This window comes from Carassius gibelio, chromosome A9, assembly GCF_023724105.1.
Source record: "Carassius gibelio isolate Cgi1373 ecotype wild population from Czech Republic chromosome A9, carGib1.2-hapl.c, whole genome shotgun sequence".
Taxonomy (NCBI): domain Eukaryota; kingdom Metazoa; phylum Chordata; class Actinopteri; order Cypriniformes; family Cyprinidae; genus Carassius; species Carassius gibelio.
In genome coordinates this window covers 9,123,950-9,144,678 of record NC_068379.1, presented here as the reverse complement: position 1 = coordinate 9,144,678, position 20,729 = coordinate 9,123,950, and the positions used below count along the sequence as shown (strand labels likewise).

The 20,729-nt window shown below is 37.2% G+C and overlaps 1 protein-coding gene across 2 annotated transcripts in view; it reads right to left on the bottom strand.

The window, feature by feature from the left end:
• The window catches only part of mylka (myosin, light chain kinase a), a 74,073-nt gene that overhangs the window by 49,407 nt on the left and 3,937 nt on the right, over positions 1-20,729 (bottom strand). For both annotated transcript variants that reach the window (XM_052606905.1, XM_052606904.1), the window contains exon 2: positions 8,812-8,968. In XM_052606905.1, coding sequence (XP_052462865.1) covers positions 8,812-8,967 — 156 coding nt within the window. In that variant the 5' untranslated portion in view covers position 8,968. The remainder of the gene's footprint in view (positions 1-8,811; positions 8,969-20,729) is intronic.

Sequence of the window (20,729 nt, the reverse complement as noted above, 5' to 3'; positions counted from 1 at the left end):
AGTTGCGTACTCCAGGAGGATGGATTCTGGGACAATAAACACCGCAACACCCACTTCAAGTCTTGGTTAGCTTGTTCCATTTGGCCATTGCTCTGATGATAAAGTGCAGAAGAACTGACACTCACCCCCAGCAATCGAAAAAAATAAATGGAAACAAACTTGGGTCTCCTATCAGAGACCACGTCTGTCAGTACGCCATCAATGTGAAAGACGTGACCAACAACAGTAACTACTATCTACTATTTCCTGCAGCCTGGAATTGAACTACTGGTTTCGTCTGGTCAGAGGAGAACTGGCCCCCCAACTGAGCCTGGTTTCTCCCAAGGTTTTTTTCTCCATTCTGTCACCGATGGAGTTTCGGTTCCTTGCCGCTGTCGCCTCTGGCTTGCTTAGTTGGTGTCACTTCATCTACAGCGATATCGTTGACTTGATTGCAAATAAATGCACAGACACTATTTAACTGACCAGAGATGACATCACTGAATTCAATGATGAACTGCCTTAACTATCATTTTGCATTATTGAGACACTGTTTTCCTAATTAATGTTGTTCAGTTGCTTTGACGCAATGTATTTTGTTTAAAGCACTATATAAATAAAGGTGATTGATTGATTGATTGATTGATTGATCTAATTTGGGCAGGGGAATAAAATGAGCTACCTTACAGAACCAGTCCACCATGGTCAAATGACCATGTTGCCCTGAGAAGGTGGTAGGGCGGTGACAAAATTTAACACATGTAATGAATGAGGTGGATCAGACACATAAGTATTTGTTATGTGCAACAAATAGTGGACAATACCCCTCCCCAACATACAAAACATGTGGTGGAGAGAACCAGGCCTCTGGTTACCATGGTAACAAAGACACACATTAAGATAAGATTGTTTTACAACTTGAAGGAATGTAGAGTTTTCACTCTAAATTCACTTTGAAACAGACAAAGGTACCCTTGTACAGAGGTACCCTTGTTAACAGAGGTCACAGGTGTGCCATGTTTGGTAAGTTTCGAGTGCATTTTTAATGGTCTAAATGTTCATTTATATGATATGTTGATACCTATAGAACGTATTGGTGTTACCAGAATCTTTAAAAGTTTCTTCATCAACATCAAAACAAAGACCATAGGCAAGACATATGCCTGAGAACAAAGGGTCCTAAAAATTTCACTCCAAAGCTACCATTCCTCATTGGCTCACTCAAGTCCTGAGGGTGTAACATTGTCACCCTTTATAGAAAAAGTTTTTCAGATGCAGAAACTACAGGGCAAGATGCAGAGCTAAGAGTCCTCAAGAACCCAACCTAAGCTTGTGCCAGGTTTTCAGACTAGTCTTTCAAGATCTCAAGATTCAAGATTTCAAGATCTCAGTACCTCAAGATCCTCCCATTCAAATAGGTTCTTTCTCATCACCTAACTTCAGCCAACCTACTGGAGCCCCAAAGTGCATCTGGACTTAAATTGTGTTCTGAAGATGAACGGAGCTTTTACAGGTTTGGAACAACATGGGGGTAAGTGATTAATGACAACATTTTCATTTTAGGGTGGAGTATCACTTTAAAAGTGTGTCTAGGTAGCCAAATTACTTCAGATATTGCAACAGAAACAATATATATATATATATATATATATATATATATATATATATATATATATATATATATTTTATATATCAATGTTATTTATACTTATTAGTTTTATTTATACTTATTAGTTTAGTAACTATAAATATATAGTCATGGCCAATAATATTGGCACCCTTGGTAAAGGCTTTGAAAATTCATCTGCATTGTTAATCCTTTTGATGTTTTATTTAAAAAAAAATCAAAAAAATGTATCCTTTCATTGGATAATAGGAATTTAAAACGGAGGGCAAATATCATTATGGAATTAATGTTTTTCTCAAATACTCGTTTGCTACAAATAATTGGCACCCCTAGAAATTCTTATGAGTAAAATATCTTTGAAGTATATTCCCATTCATATCCACAATTTTGAGCACTCTAGCATGATTATAAACATGACATCATCCGGCTCTGGCTTCCTGTTTCACACAAATATAAAGAGGAGGGAAAACAAAGCCCAAATTCCCTTAATCATCCATCACAATGAGTAAAACCAAAGAATATATTTCTGATGTGCAGCAAAGATAATTGAGCTTCACAAATCGGTGAAGTGGCTTTAAAAAAAAGCTAAAGCAGTGAAAATTCCCATTTCCACCATCAGGGCAATAATTAAGAATTACCAATCAACATAAAATTTTATGAATCTGCCTGGAAGAGAATGTGTGTCTATATCGTCCTAATGTGTGGTGAGAAGGAGAGTTTGAGTGGCTAAAGACTCTCCAAGGATCACAGCTGGAGAATTGCATAAAAAGGGTTCAGTCTCTGGTTCAGAAAACCTTGAAAAAAATTGTCAAACAGAACCTACATCACCATATGTTGTTTGGGAGGGTTACAAGAAAAATTCTCCTAGCTCATTCAAAAACAAACTAAAGCATATTAAGTTATAAGCCATGACTGGAACTTCAAATGGGACTGACTTCTATGATCAGATGAAACTAAAAATGAGCTTTTTAGCTGCAAACACTCAAGATGGGTTTGGTGAACACAGAGAAAAAAAAGTACCCCATGTGTACAATGAAATATACTGCTGTATTTTTGATGTTGTGGGCCTATATTTATACTGGAGGTCTTGGACTACTTGTTTAGCATGGCATCATGGATTCTATCAAACACCAACAGATAAAAAAATCAGTAAGTGACTGACTCTGTTAGAAGTCTTATAATGGGCCATATTTGGATCTTCCAACTGTACAATAATCCAAACACAAACCTCAAAAACAACACCGAAATGGGTCACAAAACCAAGCTTCTGCTATAGCCAATTCTGTCCTCTGACCTGAACCCTACAGAAAATGAGAGGAGTGAACTGAAGAGGAGAAGAATCTGAAGGGTCTGGAGTGATTCTGGATGAAGGAATGGTCTCTGATCTCTTGTCAGGTGTTCTCTAACCTCATCAGGCATTATAGGAGAACATTTAGACCTTTTAAATCTAAAAGGGTGCCATTAATTGTGGCCAATGTGTATTAGAGAAACACACACACACAAACACACACACACACACACACACACATATATAATATATATAATATTTTGTACTGATAAATTAGAAACAACTTATGAACTTATGTATTAGCTATTTTGGACGGCTGTAATGGAATTGGACAGAAAAAGATTAATAAGAGAGTGAGAGAAAGGAAAAAAGAGGAAAAGCAGTAAGTATGTGGAAGTAAAAGTCTACCACATCTGTTTCTAATAAGCTCCTGTTCAGTCCCGGTTTTCAGAAATTCAGTGTCTTACTGCCTCTCACAGAGTGAGAGAGAGAGAGAGAGAGAGAGAGAGAGAGAGAGAGAGAGATCATAATTACTATTGCTAATAGTGACAAAAACCAAAATTTAGCAAGTACCTCTCATCATGCCTTTACAATAAAGACGTGAATGATTCTCAAATCATGGAAGATTTTGAGCAGATGTGAGCTGTTTTAAGTAATTACATCTATGATAATGCATGCTGGATTATAAAAATCTAGCAAATTCAATATTATAAGGAGAGAGCCGAGCCATATCTAAATACACATATATGTGGGAGTGTACTCTTCTGACTTGGGTCGGCACCTTAGCAACAAAAGTTACAAAATCAACAAAACAAAACCTGTTTCTTTATAATAGACACCACTCCAAATGCTTACAGGATAATGACTGATATTGTGTCATGTATATTACATAGGTATATAAAATTCCCTCAGCGGTACGGTTGCCATATGTGCCATTCATATGGGACATGTCCTGGCCAGGATTTTAATATTACCTAAAATATCCAAAGCAGTTTGAACAGTAACATGCAGGTATTGTACATAATCAACCAATCGTAGGACTGTCCATGAGAAGGTGAGATCTACAGAGAACGACAAAGCGATGAAAATATGCAAACATGTTTGTTTATTCATTTGACTTGAAGCATCTGTGCACTGATCAAAAAAAAAAAAAAAAAAAAGAAAACACCAAAGAATCTGAAAGCATAAGGAGCTATCTGTTTTGCTCTCTATATCTCTCATGAATGTCTCACAATGTTCTACTTGCAATGTAGAAAACACAAAACCTGGATATTTTAGGCAATATTAAAATGCTGGCTGGCGAGTGTCCAATATGAACGGCACTTATGGTCACCCTACTCAGAGGCCATTGGACTCCCCATCCCCTGAGTATTAGATCCTGGACTACATTTCCCAGATCCTACCACATACGTACCTGGACTGATTGCACTCAGACCTGTTCTGCATTTCACAAAAAAACTTAAGCACAACGTACGCTAGGCTCAGTGCGAAGTCTTGTATTGCCATAATGTAGTTTTCTACTGTCTTGCTTGGTCTTGTCTCTGTTTGGACTATTGTTATTATTGCTGCCCGCCCTTTTGACTACTGCCTGGTTTGTTTGGATTATTTGTTCTGTCTTTTTGCTGCCTGTCCAGATTTCCAGCCTGTTATGACCACGGTTACTGTTCTGCCAATGTTGCTGTTGTTACTCTGGATATTAAGGCCCACACTGTTTGTACAATGCTACTGTTAAACCACGGATGGATCTTAACCCCAGCTCCTCTGAATCATCGTCACATACTTTTTGGTCTTCAGATGTTTCTTCAATACAATATAGATGGAATAACCACGGACACCAGTTTTCCAAAACTAAAATAAGGCCTAACGTCTAAAGCATGATATACTGATGCCACTGTAGCTCTTTTGAGCCATACAAAATTAAATATGTGCTTCTCTGTCCCTGTGAGAGAGATGTCTGACAGTTTTATTGTGGATTGTGCTTAGATTGCTGCTGAACTGGATCTTGCTTAGGTCATATGAAGAGTTTTAGGGCATTTCTTGCTCTACACTATAATACTAATAATGTAGTTTCTGATGGTTTTGTCCTTGTCCCTCTGTGTGCGTGTGTGTGGTCAGCAATCTAGGACAACATGGCCACATGTTGCCCACAATCGGTTTATGTGCTGCTGATGCATCATTTTTATATTAACCCGCCTTTAAGTCTATTGTAAAAAAAAAATAAAAATATGCATACTTTGGTAGATCACTTGACCTGTCAGTCAGACACTCATTTCCTATTTAATAGGGCGGTTCTTGGACATATAAATGGCAATCTAAATTCCTGACTCTGGGAGACTAGGTCACTGTGTTATAGATCACAGTGCAACTTGTGTCAGATTACTCTTGTCTCTTGAGAACCAGAAAAAGGTCTCTGCACACGGTGCCCCTGAACTTTCACACTCAACAATAAATCTATCCAATGGGAGTATATGCATGTGCACGTGTGTCTGCTAAAATCGACTTTATTATACAGTGTATCAAGTAAATAGGCCTACTTCTTGAGAACCAAGTTTTTTTTTGTTTTGTAATTCAGAGTGTATATAGATTATTCAAACCTTATTATCAAACACGGATCATTGCTTTTACACAAATAATTTAAAATATACACTTTAAATGGAAAGTTGACCCAAAAACTTTCACTTACCCTCATGTCGATTCAGACCTAAAAGGCTTTTTTTGTTTTGTTATTATTATTTTTTTTTCAAAACACAAATTAAGATTTCTTTTTAAGAAATTTGAGAGGTTTCTGTCCCTAGGCTGTTAATGTTCTGGTTCACTGTTTGTTTTCAATTATTTTTCTATTATTTTTTTGTAAAGACTGTAGGAACATGTTCACCTAATCTAACTGTAACTAAATGACATGAAGTCTTACCTCATAACTTCCTCATAAATTAATATCCATTAATTATTAGCATCAATTATCTTTTTATGTAGTCCAGATTATAATTTAAAACCTTCCACTCTGGACAACCGTACAACCCAGTTGGAACATTTAAGCTAATTTGTGAAGTTTATAAAATTAGTCTATTGTTTTTCCATACTTTATGCGTCTAGAAAAAATCAATGTCACATTTAGGCATCAATGTTGGTATTGTGTGTTTTAGGTTCAAATCACTTGAAAGAGACGATTTTGAAGAGGATCATACTTATCATCGCTATTAGCAAGTGACAGAGATGCAAATTAGCTCAACTGAACTGAAAAAGGCTTTTAAAGTGGAATGAACTAGAATAAGTTCTCACCTTTGAAATCAATTCTCAATTCCGACTTGATTGTTCTGGAATCGATACCCAGCCCTATCTGTCCCTCCTAGTTTAGGTAACCAAAGAGTTACAAAAAAAATGAATATGACTGCATTAGATGAACAGATCATTTATGTTTATTGATCATTGTTTAGATAATAAATAAAAGCCTAATAATAAATGTTTTAAACATATGAAGTATCTCTTCCCAAACCGTCGATCCGTATGAACTCGTTTATTAACTTTTTGGATCTTGTAAGATTTGGTTATCTGGACTTTCAGTGTAGGAACAGAAACCTTTTAAGTTTTATTAAAACTATCTAAATTTGTAATTCAAAGATTAAGCAAAGTATTATGGGTTGGAACAACATCAGAGTTTTTAGAATTTTCCTTTTGTGTTTCTATCCCTTTAACTGAACGATTTTACCCAAACCCCGTGAAACCTCATGCCTCAGTATAAGTTTTGATGCTTGACTTCACCTCGCAGTGGCCTGAAGAAAACAGGAGTACAACAGGAAACCAGGAGTCACAAGACAAAGGTATTTTAATCCCTGTTTGTGCTCTTTCTGCTGTCTCACAGAACGCCTAGAACAGGACTCACAACTTCAGTCTCACATTCAGTCTTTTCAAATGAAAAATATGCCCTTCATCTTTTGAAATAAAAGAAACAATCAGAACTCTTAGCATTCCCCCAGTCCAAAAAAAGTGCATTTATTGTAAATAAGGTGCAAAAAAAAAAAAAAAAAAGACTTGTTCCAAACATCCACAACATGTATAATCAACATTTCCTATTAAAGAATGGTGGTGAGAGTGTAGATGAGGGATACAGATATATAGGTTATAATTATAATTATTACTATATTCATTATTAAACTCTAATGAATATTGATTAAAAAAAAATAGACCATATGAATGACAAGATATGAAAGCTTTAAGCTACTGCAGGAATAAATGAAAAGTTTAAGCCAGTCAAAAGCTGAAACCAAATTAAGAAAGTGCAGTGCATGAAAGTCCATGTTAAAAATAGAGCTAAATTCTTTGTGTTGTTTTCATGATGTGATGTTCTCAGCCTAGGAATGTTAGCTAAGAGCTAAAACAGAGACCGTCTGTGTGATAATGGATGTGAATTCTGCCAAAGTGCTAATACATGAATATAGAGGAGATCCTGTCAGACTTTCCACTGACAGCCATAACAAATTCACCCCATCCAGCAGCTGTACCTGTGCCTGCTAGAACACTTTACACTTATGTCCATTCTGAGCTAAACTTGCAGAAAACCCTCATGTCATATGGAAGCACTACAATAGAAAACATGTTGAAACTCAGGGCTGTGTGATCTGAAATGAAATGTCCATTAATCTGCATGCCAATAAATTACAGTACTGTATATTACAAAGACAACTCGATTTGTATATTCTCTGAAGAAATTGTGAGTGGTGTATAACCACCGCAAACTGCCTTTTGGAAGTAGCCTAAACAAAACTCAATAATTATATTGTGAACAATAACACCAAAATGCATCTGAATTCAACAGGTGAAAATAATTGAAGGTTGTAAAATGCTTCAATAACAGATGATGGTCTCTTTGTAAGATTAAGGGCCTCCTTCAATGTAAAACATTGTCAAATGGTGATGAAAACGGCATCAATTAGAGTAAAAAAAAAATAATAAAAGAAAATTATTTTCTTACTTTTAAGGCCCTGATATATTCACAGCAAAGTTATGTTTAGTTTCTTTGCTTAGGAGTAAAAAGATTACAAATATCTGAGCAGAATTATGTTCTGCAGGCTTTCCTTTCAATAAAAACAAGAACAACAAAAAAGAGAGAAAACTTATAGTACAATCTGCAATATTTAATTAAAATTGCTAGAGCCTTTATGTAAATGGACTGTGTGCTGCATGTGTGCAGTCAATGACACTTACACCCTAAATATACAAATGAGGAATGTTAACCTAGGCTTTAGGAATGTACAGTGTGAAACGTCATCTTGTGAATATCTCACATTACTCAGTAACTCAATAACTTGGATTACCCTGCTGGTAAAGTACGAGTAGTGTGAAGTGTGAAGCAATTGAACCCAGTATTCTGTTTGTCCTGGGTCTAGAATCAAGTGTGAAGTCCTCTCTCTGCTTGATTTGAGATATATACCTGTCTGTACCGCGAATAGTGCTCGAATTCTGAAGGTTACTCCCTCAGACTGTCTCCTTCCCCCTGGCCTCAGACAGCACACACAGAGCTCTCCTCTATTTGCCTGCTGTGTCAGTCTGTGACCACAAGGAAGTGTCCAAATGCACATCTTCCTGTCCTCAACACACTCGCTTAGCATAATGAAACACAGATGTTTGCCTAATAAAAATTTTCAAAAGAAAAACTCATCATCTAAGCTTGCATAAGATTTGATATTTCTCTGCTATCAGCTGAGGTTGAGGATGAAGGGGGAAGGAGGAAGGCTTGACATTTCAAAAGAAGGGTCACATTTTTTAAAACTCTCTAGGTAATGCAATAGAGCTAGAGTCTAAAATAGATTATTGTTGGGAGTCTTGAATGAAATTCATTGGCAGACACCGTGTCTGCTTTATTGCACTGCTGAGAATACATTTCTGGCTGACTATTAGGGCTATGAAGAATCTCTCTCACCTTCCCTTCAAGGCGCGCGGTACCCCCTTGGTAGACGCGGGTATTACGTGGCGGGAGGGTAAAAACAGGAGGCTCTGTGCTAGGAGAACCTCGTCCCAGAGTCAGAGTCATCTTGGAGACATGAGATCCTGTAACAAACTGAACGTCACCCATCATTCTGCAAATACAAGAACAACAGAAGAGATTTGAGTTTCATGTCAAGTTCACCTCACCAAGTTGTTAAAATTGTGGCTGATGCAAAAATATTTAATGTAAAAAATCAAAAAAGGTGCTTGATGATTTTTGAACAGGCAGGAGAATGCAATGCAGTGAATGTTTTTAAAATTCATAAACTGATTGTAGTTCACATAGTCATGTTTATTTATTTTTATTTATTTATTTATTTATTTTTACATGTATTGTGATCCCTCCAATGAGTTTCAGGATTTTCATGAATTTCATATGACAAATTCTAAATGTTCGCACACAGTATTTAGAACGGCATATGTCCATGCTTTTGATCTGGTCTCTGTAGAGTGATGTACTTTTTATAATGCACTTACTGTATAAGGATCATAAGTGTTTTTTTTTTTTTTTTTTTGTCAATGCATGTTTCTATGCTTTCTCCTGGCACCTTAATGTGAAGACACAATTATAAGTGATTCATTGATCCATTAATTAATGGTAGACAGAGAGGTGTTTGGAGAAACCCATTTAAAAACATTTTGCAATTCCATTTGGTGATGCTAGTGGTATAGAGATGTCATACGTACTCTAACGATATCAATAAGTACAGGTTATAACATATTTAGAAATTATTAGTATTAAGCCCTTAATTAAAATATTGTTACTTAGCACAAAACAGTTTTAAAGTTTAAACAGAAACTTCACCTCATTATCCAAGGAAACGATCTAGTTGACCACAGACCAAGGGGTATACATGTCAATATTTTATACCTTAAATGGAGTTCATAAAAGTGCATCTACCCATAAAAGGTAAAAAAAAAAAAATATATATATATATATATATATATATATATATATATATATATATATATATATATATATATAAAAATAAAAATAAAAATAATGTGGTATCCTAAATCCAGTCGACAGGCGATACCATTACAAATGTACATATCTGATACTTTCAAACACAAGCAAACTCAAATATAGGGCAACAGCGAGTGAAAACACAGCCGTTTTCTCTTTAAGAGGTCTGCAGATCGTAACACATGGGGCGACCACCTCTCAGGCTGAACAAATGAGCCTGTCTCACTCCAGATTTACACAGAGGATGTTACACTCGATTCATTAGGGAATCCAACCTAATCTATCTACTACCACTATGAGTGTCTAGCATCAGAGTTCTGAAGACTACTTTTATATTAACCAAAACTCACATCGAATGCTCCAGAATAAATGCAAACTAAATCAGTCATCATGCATTAATTATTCTTTCATCTGGATCTGCCAAAAGGATGCTTTATAACTTTAATTAAAGGGTTCAGATATGACAGAGAGCAGCATGCATGCAAGGCATGCAACCTCACAGGATAGGTAAATACAGCTGGATCTTTGACGGGCTTTCCTTCTCTCTCTCACTCTTCCTCTCTCTGTTAAAATTTTTCACCATTGTGCTTATTGGCAGACTCCAGACATGCTTTCACATGGTTGTTTTTGAGCACTGGCTTCTTTTGTGCAACACTCACATTATGCTGAAATCTAGATATGGTCGACTGGTCCATCTTCACCATGTTCTCAACTGCTGTACTCTTCAAGCTCTTTCAAAGTGATAGTTGTGGTAGTCATGTTAATTAACCAACCAACTGTTATGCAACTGTGTACTGGGCGCAGGAACATGCCATGGAACATGGAATATTTTACATTTTATATTTAGTTATAAAGAGGGCATATTGTAAACACATCAAATACTCCTTATGACATAGAAACATTGTCCAACATCCACTAATTTCAGTCCAGGAAACAGAAACATATCCAGCTAACACAAAGAACTGCAGTAAATACTTTTTACAGGTTTAAATGGGCGACTTGCTTTTTTCTTCTCTTTAATGAAGTAACCAATAAGAACCCTCTGTCTAATCCCTCACAAATCAGTCTAATTTCTCATGAGTTATATCTTTAAAAGCATGTTGCAATCAGTCGTAATTTAGAAAAAAACTAACAAACTGATCATTGGCATGTGGAAGCACAAATGACAATGAGATTTCAGAGCTACACAAAATTAACTATTGCAAAATAGTTCAATCTCAAACCTTTGAATGTGATTTATAATAGTATCTGCAGATTTGTTTTGAGGTGTCCATTTAGAACACATCACTGCCAAATGTATCAGTCATTGAATCTTCTTTCACTAAATTCTAGATGGCAGTTTCACTGGTTGCAGTTTGTTTACAAATGCATTTTTTCAAACTATCCATCTTATTTGAAACAATATTTGATTCCATACCAAACATCTTATAGTCTAAGAGACACGGACCATCTTTTCTTTTCTGTACCAAAGATATCCAAGGAAAGTGGGAGGAGAGCATTTTAATTTAAAGCCCCTTCTGATTGGAATGCTTTACCTAGGTCTTTTAGATCAATTTCCTCCTTCTACCAGTTTAATATGTCTCTTCTTAATCATTTGGACACCAGTTGCAACTGTTTTGCAGGTTGAATTGGAGATGAAATGGGTGGTTTTGATGTGATGGAGAGCTTTTGTCTTTGTTTTGTTAGTATGTAGGCTATGTATGTATGTGAAGTATGTTTTGTTTTTTGTTTTTTGTTTTTTTGAGGTCCCCTCGAAAACGAGATGTTACATCTCAAGGGGTTTTCCTCTTCACAATAAAATTGACAAAAAAAAAAAAAAAAGATTTTGGTTTAGTACCTGAAAGTTGAAGGGTAATGTGTGAGAGCACGGTATATCACAGTTCCACCAATCCTGCAGAAAGTTGCTATACCTTCTAGAGTTCTGAACTGAACATTACGTCAAATGATATACATTCACTTTTACAAAACCAAATTTTACATTTGATGTGATAAGTAATGTGATGTGTAATTCCTGTGCCAGAAGCATTATCAAGCATCCATGACCAACAACTTATGAAGGGTCACAGGGATGCTGGAGTATATTCCAGTGTCTCGGACCATAGACAGTGGAACAACCTGGGGTGCGTTTTCCAAAATCAACACTGGTCGCAAGTTCCATTTAAAAAAAAAAAGAGTTCAGTGGAACTTGTGACCATAGTTAGATAACAATGCTTCTGGGAAATGCACCCCTGAACGAATCAAACAAAACAGCAAAAATCAAATAAAAAAGAAACATTCGCATTGTAAGCCCTTGTTTTCAAACAGACAATTGCCATAATAAGCCTCAGTTTCCTTTCACAATTGTCTACTACTTTTGAAAATAAAATATCTTAAAACCCAACTGTGGGAACATTAAGTTCAATGTTTCTGGCAGCTTCAAATTAAATTAGTGATAAAGAAGAAATTAAGAAAAGGGTGCAAACAACCTCCATGTCTAAATGGGCATTACTGGTTCAATAATCAGGAAATGCGAGTTGCAACAAACTATGCAAACACTCTCTGCACTAACAAGACAGAGATTTGCGATGGACCAAACACCATCAGCTGCACCAGTTAAACAATCTGTCAGCTTTGAATGCCACATGAATGGAAAGGTAGAACTAAATGAGCCATCACTCAAAAACAGCTATGCAAGAGCATGTATGGACAATGACCAAGCTCAACGGAAACCTTTTCTGGTCAGCTAAAACAACTGATTGTATGTTGTAACACAACCCTTAAAACTTGTTGATCTTCTCTGTCAGCAGGATGCTGAAACTGTTATACACGCCTTCGTCACATCTCAATTAGATTACTGTAATTCACTTCTTTATGGACTGTCAGCTAATAATATCAAACGACTACAATATGTTCAAAATTTGGCAGCTCTCTTGATTACCCACACAAGAAAGAGTGATCACATTACCCCAATCCTCTATCACCTTCATTGACTTCCGGTTACGTTGCGTTTAAACTACAAGATACTTAATCTCACTTATAAAGCTCCCCATAACCTTAGTCCTGTAGATTTAACTGACTCACTTCTGCCATATGCTCCTGCCCACTCGCAATAAACTTCTAGTGAGGGATTGTAGTCACCCTTAAGTTTTGTCTGGTGACTCTGGGAGTGAGGGTTTACAGTGTTTTGTCTCCTAGATTGTGGATTGCTCTTCCCCAAAACATCCATCAAGCATCTTCCCTTCTCTCCTTCAAAAACCTTTTAAAAATGCATTCATTTTCTGAGTATTACTCTTCAGTTCTCAGTCTGTAATTCGTAACCTGTTGTGAATATCAATCTCCATTCTCCTGTATCTCTAATCTAACTTTGTAAGTGGTCTCTGTATATTATTCTCAAATCTTGGTATGTGATCTGTCTTCTGGTATTGATGTTTATCTATTGCTTTTTCTTAAACCTGTCTTGTAAAGTGACCTTGGGTGAAAGGCTCTATATAAATAAAAAAATATTATTATTATTAAAATGTACTTTAGAGTGAAAGTTTTCAATTGATATTATTAAAAAGTGTGCCTTATAAATGCATGCTTAAGTGTATTTAGAAATATAGTCATGAAGTTGTATGTTTCAAGTTGTTGTTTTGAAAAGTGTGTGATTCGAATTATTTTTGTGCATGATGCTCTGTTTTTAAAATCTGTTCAGATTATATGTTTAGTTGACTTTTATCATTTACAGTTTTGATTGTATTTAGTTGCTGTTCATGAGCCTATCAGCAAACCTATCAATTGAGAACCACTGCATATTAACTAGTCAAGTCAAGTCAATACTGATTGTGTCAAAGCAGCTTTACAGTGTCAAACAGGAAAATAGCTTGTCAATGATGCAAGAAGACAATAGTTAGTTCAAGTCAGTTCATTGATGATTCAGTGATATCATCATCCAGCTCAGCTCTCTTCCAATAGTGTCTGTGCAATCAGTCAAGAGTCTCGAACTAAGCAAGCAAAAGGTGACAGTGGCACCAAATTTCCATCGGTGACAGAAATGGAGAAAAAAACCTTGGGAGAAAACAGGCTTAGTCCTCTGGCCAGACAAAATCAGCATGGTGCTGCTTAATTCCAGGCTGCAACACAGGTTAGATTGTGCAGAGGACTTGTTTGACCCTTTAACTTGCTCAGTGGCAGCGCGTCCACATGCAGCGGCTTCTCTCAGTCCCTAGAGAACGGTGTTTTCGTGTTTTTGTCTTGTGAGTCACAGCGTTTTTGTACGTTGTCTTCAGGTCTACATATCTTTAAGTGCTCATACAGTCGTGAGTTTCTGCTGGATGTCGGCAGAATCGCATTTTTACAGTTAAAGTGCACATGGAATCAAAATTGACTATATTTACTTTGTTCGCCTAAATTGATCATTTTGTGCTGAACAATTCATCCATGCGAGTCAATCCACACAAAAAAAAAATTTTTGGCTTCATAATCTTTAATCAAAATCTGAAAATGCCCCTCCCCTCTGCATTGGAGGACCTTCACTGATGATGTAGGCTTGAGGAATTGGGTGTCTGCTTAACCCGTAACCACGCCCCTCCAACTGACAGTAGACAGGCTGCCTGTGTGTTTGCGAGCATTGACAGCGCGTGGAAGGAGAGATGGCGAGGAGGTGTATTTTTGGTTGTGGTACTCACGGAACACTTTTCCCTTTCCCTAAACTTCCCTCGTTACGGTCCAGTTGGCTCGATTTTTTACATTTCGAGGAAGGAGGAATAACAGAGTGGTCACAGATGTGCTCGAAGCACTTCACGCGCAAATGCTTCAAAAGTTGGACAGAACACGAAATTGGATTTGTGAGATATCTGTCATTAACAGATAACGCTGTCCCGTCAGTGTACACCGTTGGTACCTCACAAAGTTTGACGACGGTGAGTTGAAATGAACCATGTCTCATGCAATTGAACACACCTACTTATCTAGATCCAATTAGGTGCTAGCTGGAAAATAAGCCACGCCCACTATTTTCCTCATTTATTATTACGTTTCTCTCAGAAATACGTCACAACACTGGAGAAAAGTCGTTTGCAACTTCCGTTTCACTGGGACTTTAAGCTCTGCGCACGCTGAACAGCTGCGGGATCTTGGGCTGCTCCAGAGGCCTACACCATCACCGACCCCCACTACTGCATCTCGCTCACAGCGAAGGCGCCACAAGTAGCGTGAGAGGAAGCAGAAGAGGGATGAGTGCGGGGGTATCCAGGCTAGGCTAATGGCTAACGCACACAAGTCATCTGTCCTCACCATCATACTGTCTAACGTACACTCTTTGGACAATAAATTGGACTACATCTGATTACTACGTTCAACTCAGAGGACTGTAAGAGACTGTTGTGTTTTTGTGTTCATGGAAACATGGCTCAGCAACAGCGTTCCAGACTGCGCTATTCAGTTCGACCAGCTGACGTGCTATCGAGCGGACAGAGCTCTCGTCGCGGGAGGAAAAACCCACGACAGCAGGCTTTGTGTTTACATCAATGACGCATGGTGCCATGATGCTGTTGTGATCTGCTCACCCCTGGTGGAGTTTATGATTATTAAGTGCCGGCCATTCTATCTGCCGAGGGAATATACTGCCATACTGCTCGTTTCTGTTTACATTCCCCCGATCAACATCAACTGCAAAAGGAATGATGAACTAAATTAACTGTACCAGCACATCAATGAGCAGCAGACAGCATATATTTATCATGTATGTGAGGCATCTATTTGCTGATTTTCGGTTAATTTTTGTGAAGTGATCGTGTTCAAGATGAGATGGCAGAAAGTGCATGTTTGTTTTCATCTTTTATTTCACTTACCTTTATGATCAAAACTGATGGCGTATCCACTGAAAAAAAAATGCAAGTGATTGTGCTGGACGCTTCCATGTCCTTCAAAACACGCTACAGCTTTCACTTTCTGCACTAACTATTGGATATAGTGCATATTTATATAGAAAGGGTTTAACATTTAAACATTGTTATATGCTTGAACTCTATAGATTTTATATTAGGCAAGTTGTGATGATTTGAGCAGACTAAACTGATCAAACATAGGCTCACTGTCTGCCGCTGGCCACTTGGTTGTTAATTTAAAAAACAAAAACTTGTAATGAACAAAAATTGCCAAACTTTTTCCTAAATTAACCAAATAAATAAACAAAACTAAATATAATCAATTTGCCATTACATACAAAACTTAAATATTTTAATAGCTGAAATAGTAGTATAAGCTGTTTTTGGAGAAAGGGGACAAAAGACGGTCTCGGGTGTTAACTCTCATAAGCTGTCAGACACAGGCCAGGCTAGGGACTGTATAGGGCTCTACCAGGAACTATGATGAAGCAGTGCTAAATATATAGCATAATGTCAAAATACTCATTTAGAAATTTTTTAATGAAACAAATTTAATTCTGTTAGTATTCCCACTTTTTACAAAATGTATCTATAATCTGAATATTTAGTTTTTTGATGTAACTGTAACAGATTAAAGTTGCTAAATTTTTGTATCCTGATTACGTAACGCTGTTACATGTATTCCGTTACTCCCCAACCCTGGTGAAGAAATTCATAAAAAGTCATTATTGCTGTGCTGTGGAGAAATGTCTGCTCCTGCTAATGCTTTATTAGCTTTATTTTTAGGCACTGTATTGAAAAAATACCTGGGGTTGTGTTTGTTTTCTTCTAAGAGAGACAAGCACTTTTTAAGGCTTTTCTGTAAGTATAAATACTTTCCCTCCATGCAACATAAAATACCTCTAGTTTTGTTTTCTTCCAGCTGCTCTCCATTCTTCAGGCTGCTCTCTTTAGGGCGCGTTTGTGTTCATTATACCATATTGTCAGACTGTTTTCCTTAATCTTCTTTAAAGCTGCAGTCGGTAACTTTTGATGCTCTAGCGGTTAATAAACAGAACTGCTTGCGTCTTGCGGAAGAACATCGTAGCCGGAACTACTTCTCTCTGTTTATGTCTATGAAGAATCACAAAGGTACTGGGTTACTCCGCCCCGGTACCCCCGAAGCAATCTAAAATAGTCTGAATATAAACACTTATTATAGGTGCACCCTAGTGATTCAGGACAAGCTAAAAACATGGTTTGGAAAATGCATTAATTGTGTACTTACTTATTATATACATTTTGTCAATTTTGAACACATAAAAAAGTTACGGACCGCAGCTCTGATTGGTTGTTTCTTACCGGGAGCGATAGTATTCCTGCAAATGGCAATAGGACAACTGGGAGGAGCCAGAGGAGCTTGATTTTTTTACAGATTATCTGTCTCATATTCTACTGTCAGGACATAATGACAGGTTTAACAAAAATGTAAAAAATACATTTTTACAAAAGTTACCTACTGCAAGTTTAAGTGCAAATGAGCAACCTTATCTAAAGTTCTAGAAAAGAGAGAATTTATAGTTTATGTTACATCAAGTATTTCTGAGCTGTAGGATATGCTGAGGAATTGAGACAAATCAGGAAGATTATTTACAAAGCAGTCTTTTGTGGCAGAATTGCAATGCCATTTACATTAATTCCATTTAAAGTATTAAACCTAAAGTATGATTATGACAATGTGTATGCCCTGAAATGTGTTGTCTAACTCCAGTGTTAATGTACATAGCTGATACATACTTGCCACAAAAATGTTTGAAGCTACAGTATCATGGATGGTGCATCTACAAAACGTGAATTTTTAACCATGCAATCAACACACTGGTAAATTATAAGGCCATATATGGTGAGGTGTATTTGTATGTGACTGCAAACATGCCATTCTTTAGAAATAATGGTATATTATCAGCACAGCTGCAGACAGGCATATGTTTTTTTTGTTTCTAGTTGTCTGTTGATAGCATGAACAGAGCCAAAGCTTTATCGGTTTACCACTGCACAGTACATATTCCACTGACTCTCCGTTTGTGTGTGTGTGTGTGTGTTGAGCTGGTGCTGTTTAGAATGGCTCCCAGTCAATAATGACCTGATTCAACAAACAAACTTTAACTATATTATCTGCAGTCTGTGAGGCCAGGACTTTCAGGACAGGATAGTGTTTCACAAAACATCATGATCTTTTGGATCAAAATATTTGAATAATATAGTAACTATTATGATGCTATATTTATTACATTCACTCTTCATCTGGTTATGAATGTTTAAGCTGGACGATACTTACATTCAGTAATGTAATGCAAATGCTTATGTGACTTCAGCTGCAGAAAAATAACGTCACATAACAACAGTGATTGGCTGATGGCGCCATAAGAACATGCACAGTCTTAAACATTTCAAAGGCAGCGAAGAAGAAAACATAAGTCTATTTCACACTTTTAAGACCTCTCAAAAACCAGTTGGCACTTAACTTTAAAATAACATACTTCAGTCCACTAAATTGTTGTATGTCAAACAATGCATGTCAGTCGCAATAAAATAAAAATATATTGTGTTTAAATTTATTTTTTAATGCACTTAGCTCAAACTTTGAGTGTTTTTACACACTTAAGCGCATCTCTTTATATAATTTAATTATTACTTCTACTGTCTTTGAAATTTTAAGTTTACTTCTAAAATGTACTTAAAAGTATTAATGGTAAACTAAAATATAACTGAATTTCCAAAAAAAAAAAAAAAAAGATTTTTTTAAACTAGTAGTGCTTTAGTATTTTAGTCAACACCATGGAAATAAGTGCTTCCAAAGCACAACCAAATATTATTATTACATAAAACATTAATATTATAAAACATTAAAAGTAATGAAACATTTAAAATGTACTTTAAAGTCAAATTTTGCTTTGAAATTGTACTCTTTTTAAGAATACTTGAGTACATACATTTTAAAATACATTTTATTTAATTAGCATTATATTATACATACGTGTATTTTATATACACTTAAGCCTCAAAGTACACTAAAGCGTGCAGATTCAATACAATTAAGCTTACTGTTTTTTTTTACAAGAGACATTTAACACATACGGTTTTCTAAAACATAGGGTCAATTTCCCCTCAAGCTTGTCAGATCTATTGTAAATGTATTTTCATTGACATTTCCTTGACCGTCTGGTTATTTCCCAGAGCTAAAAGGCAAACAATTCACACACAGGTGTCTGCTTATCCGCAGCACAGGTTAAAGACCTGAAGTGAGTGAGATCAGTGTGAAAGAATGAGAATTCACACATCTCTCTCTGTCTCTCTCTCTCTCTCTCTCTTTCATTGTTTGCCACATACAGATACTCAGATGTTAGCTCAAAATTTAAGTAAAATTAAATTATTAGAACTGCAAACATGATTGAAGATTAGAATGACATTCCTATAAAATGTCTCAGGTTACGAATGTAACCATGGTTCCCTGAGTAGGGAACGAAACACTCCATCCTCTAGGGGTCGCTATGGGGAGCACCTCACCGTAACACGTGTCTGAAGCATACATTGAAAAAACACCAACTTGTTGACCGGTGACAGCCTCTGAAGTCACTGCCGGCGCGACCATAAACAGGCACCGGGAGAACACATCATTCACTTTTTTTAGGCCAAAGGCCTAAGCTACATACCCAACTTAATTGTTAGAGCCTTTGCCTGGGGTAGAGCTGAAGGCTTGAAATCAGGAAAGATTCCTTTAAAGGTATACGGCTAAGAACCTAGCATTTTATACTAAGTCTTGCCTGTCACACAGGGGCCTCCTGCTAGCTTTCGCATAAGCTTGCTGAAGGAGCTATCTCAACAGATCTCTAGTAGCAACACCATGTTTAGGTTGGTATCAGAGGTTACATAGGTGTAGTGGCGCCCAAAATGAACGGGGCTTTTACCAACTCAAGAAAAGGCACGAAGCAACTGTGCGAAGTCCTCACCATTGAATAGTCAAGTCACATTTATTTATTTAGCACTTTAAACAAAATACATTGCGTCAAAGCAACTGAACAACATTCATTAGGAAAACAGTGTGTCCGTAAAGCAAAATGACAGTTAAAGGCAGTTCATCATTGAATTCAGAGATGTCATCACTGTTCAGTTAAATAGTGTTTGTCCATTAATTTGCAATCAAGTCAACGATATCGCTGTAGATGAAGTGACCCCAACTAAGCAAGCCAGAGGCGATAGCGGCAAGGAACCGAAACTCCATCGGTGACAGAATGGAGAAAAAAACCTTGGGTGAAACCAGGCTCAGTTGGGTGGCCAGTTCTCCTCTGACCAGACGAAACCAGTAGTTCAATTCCAGGCTGCAGCAAAGTCAGATTGTGCAGAAGAATCATCTGTTTCCTGTGGTCTTGTCCCGGTGGTCCTCTGAGAAAAGGTCTTTACAGGGGATCTGTATCTGGGGCTCCAGTTGTCCTGGTCTCCGCTGTCTTTCAGGGATGTAGAGGTCCTTTCTAGGTGCTGATCCACCATCTGGTCTGGATACGTACTGGATCCGGGTGACTGCGGTGACCCTCTGATCTGGATACAGACTGGATCTGGTGGCTATGGTGATCTCGCAATAAGAGAGAAACAGACTAATATTAGCGTAGATGCCATTCTTCTAATGATGTAGCAAGTACATCGGGTGGTATGGGAAGTGTTCCCGGTTCAGGTTTACCTAATTAATGCAGCCTAAAAATGCTTTAACGGATTTGGATATTAAAATCATATTAGTATGTTATGTGTAAGCCCCCGCAGAAACCTGTGATCTCAGCCACCTAATACTGGAATATTGATGGCTGGTGCTAGCGAATGTTTAGTAAACACTGTAACTGAGCACTGCAAAGGAAACTCACAGAGTTTATTAGTAGACACATAACCACTCCTCTTACTCCTGCCCGCAGGTGGGGGAGGAGCAAGGGTTGCAACACTAGCCTTCTGTGCCTGTCTTTGATCCTCAGATCGAGACAGGCCAGGACTCCTATGTTGTTCAGGCTCAGACCT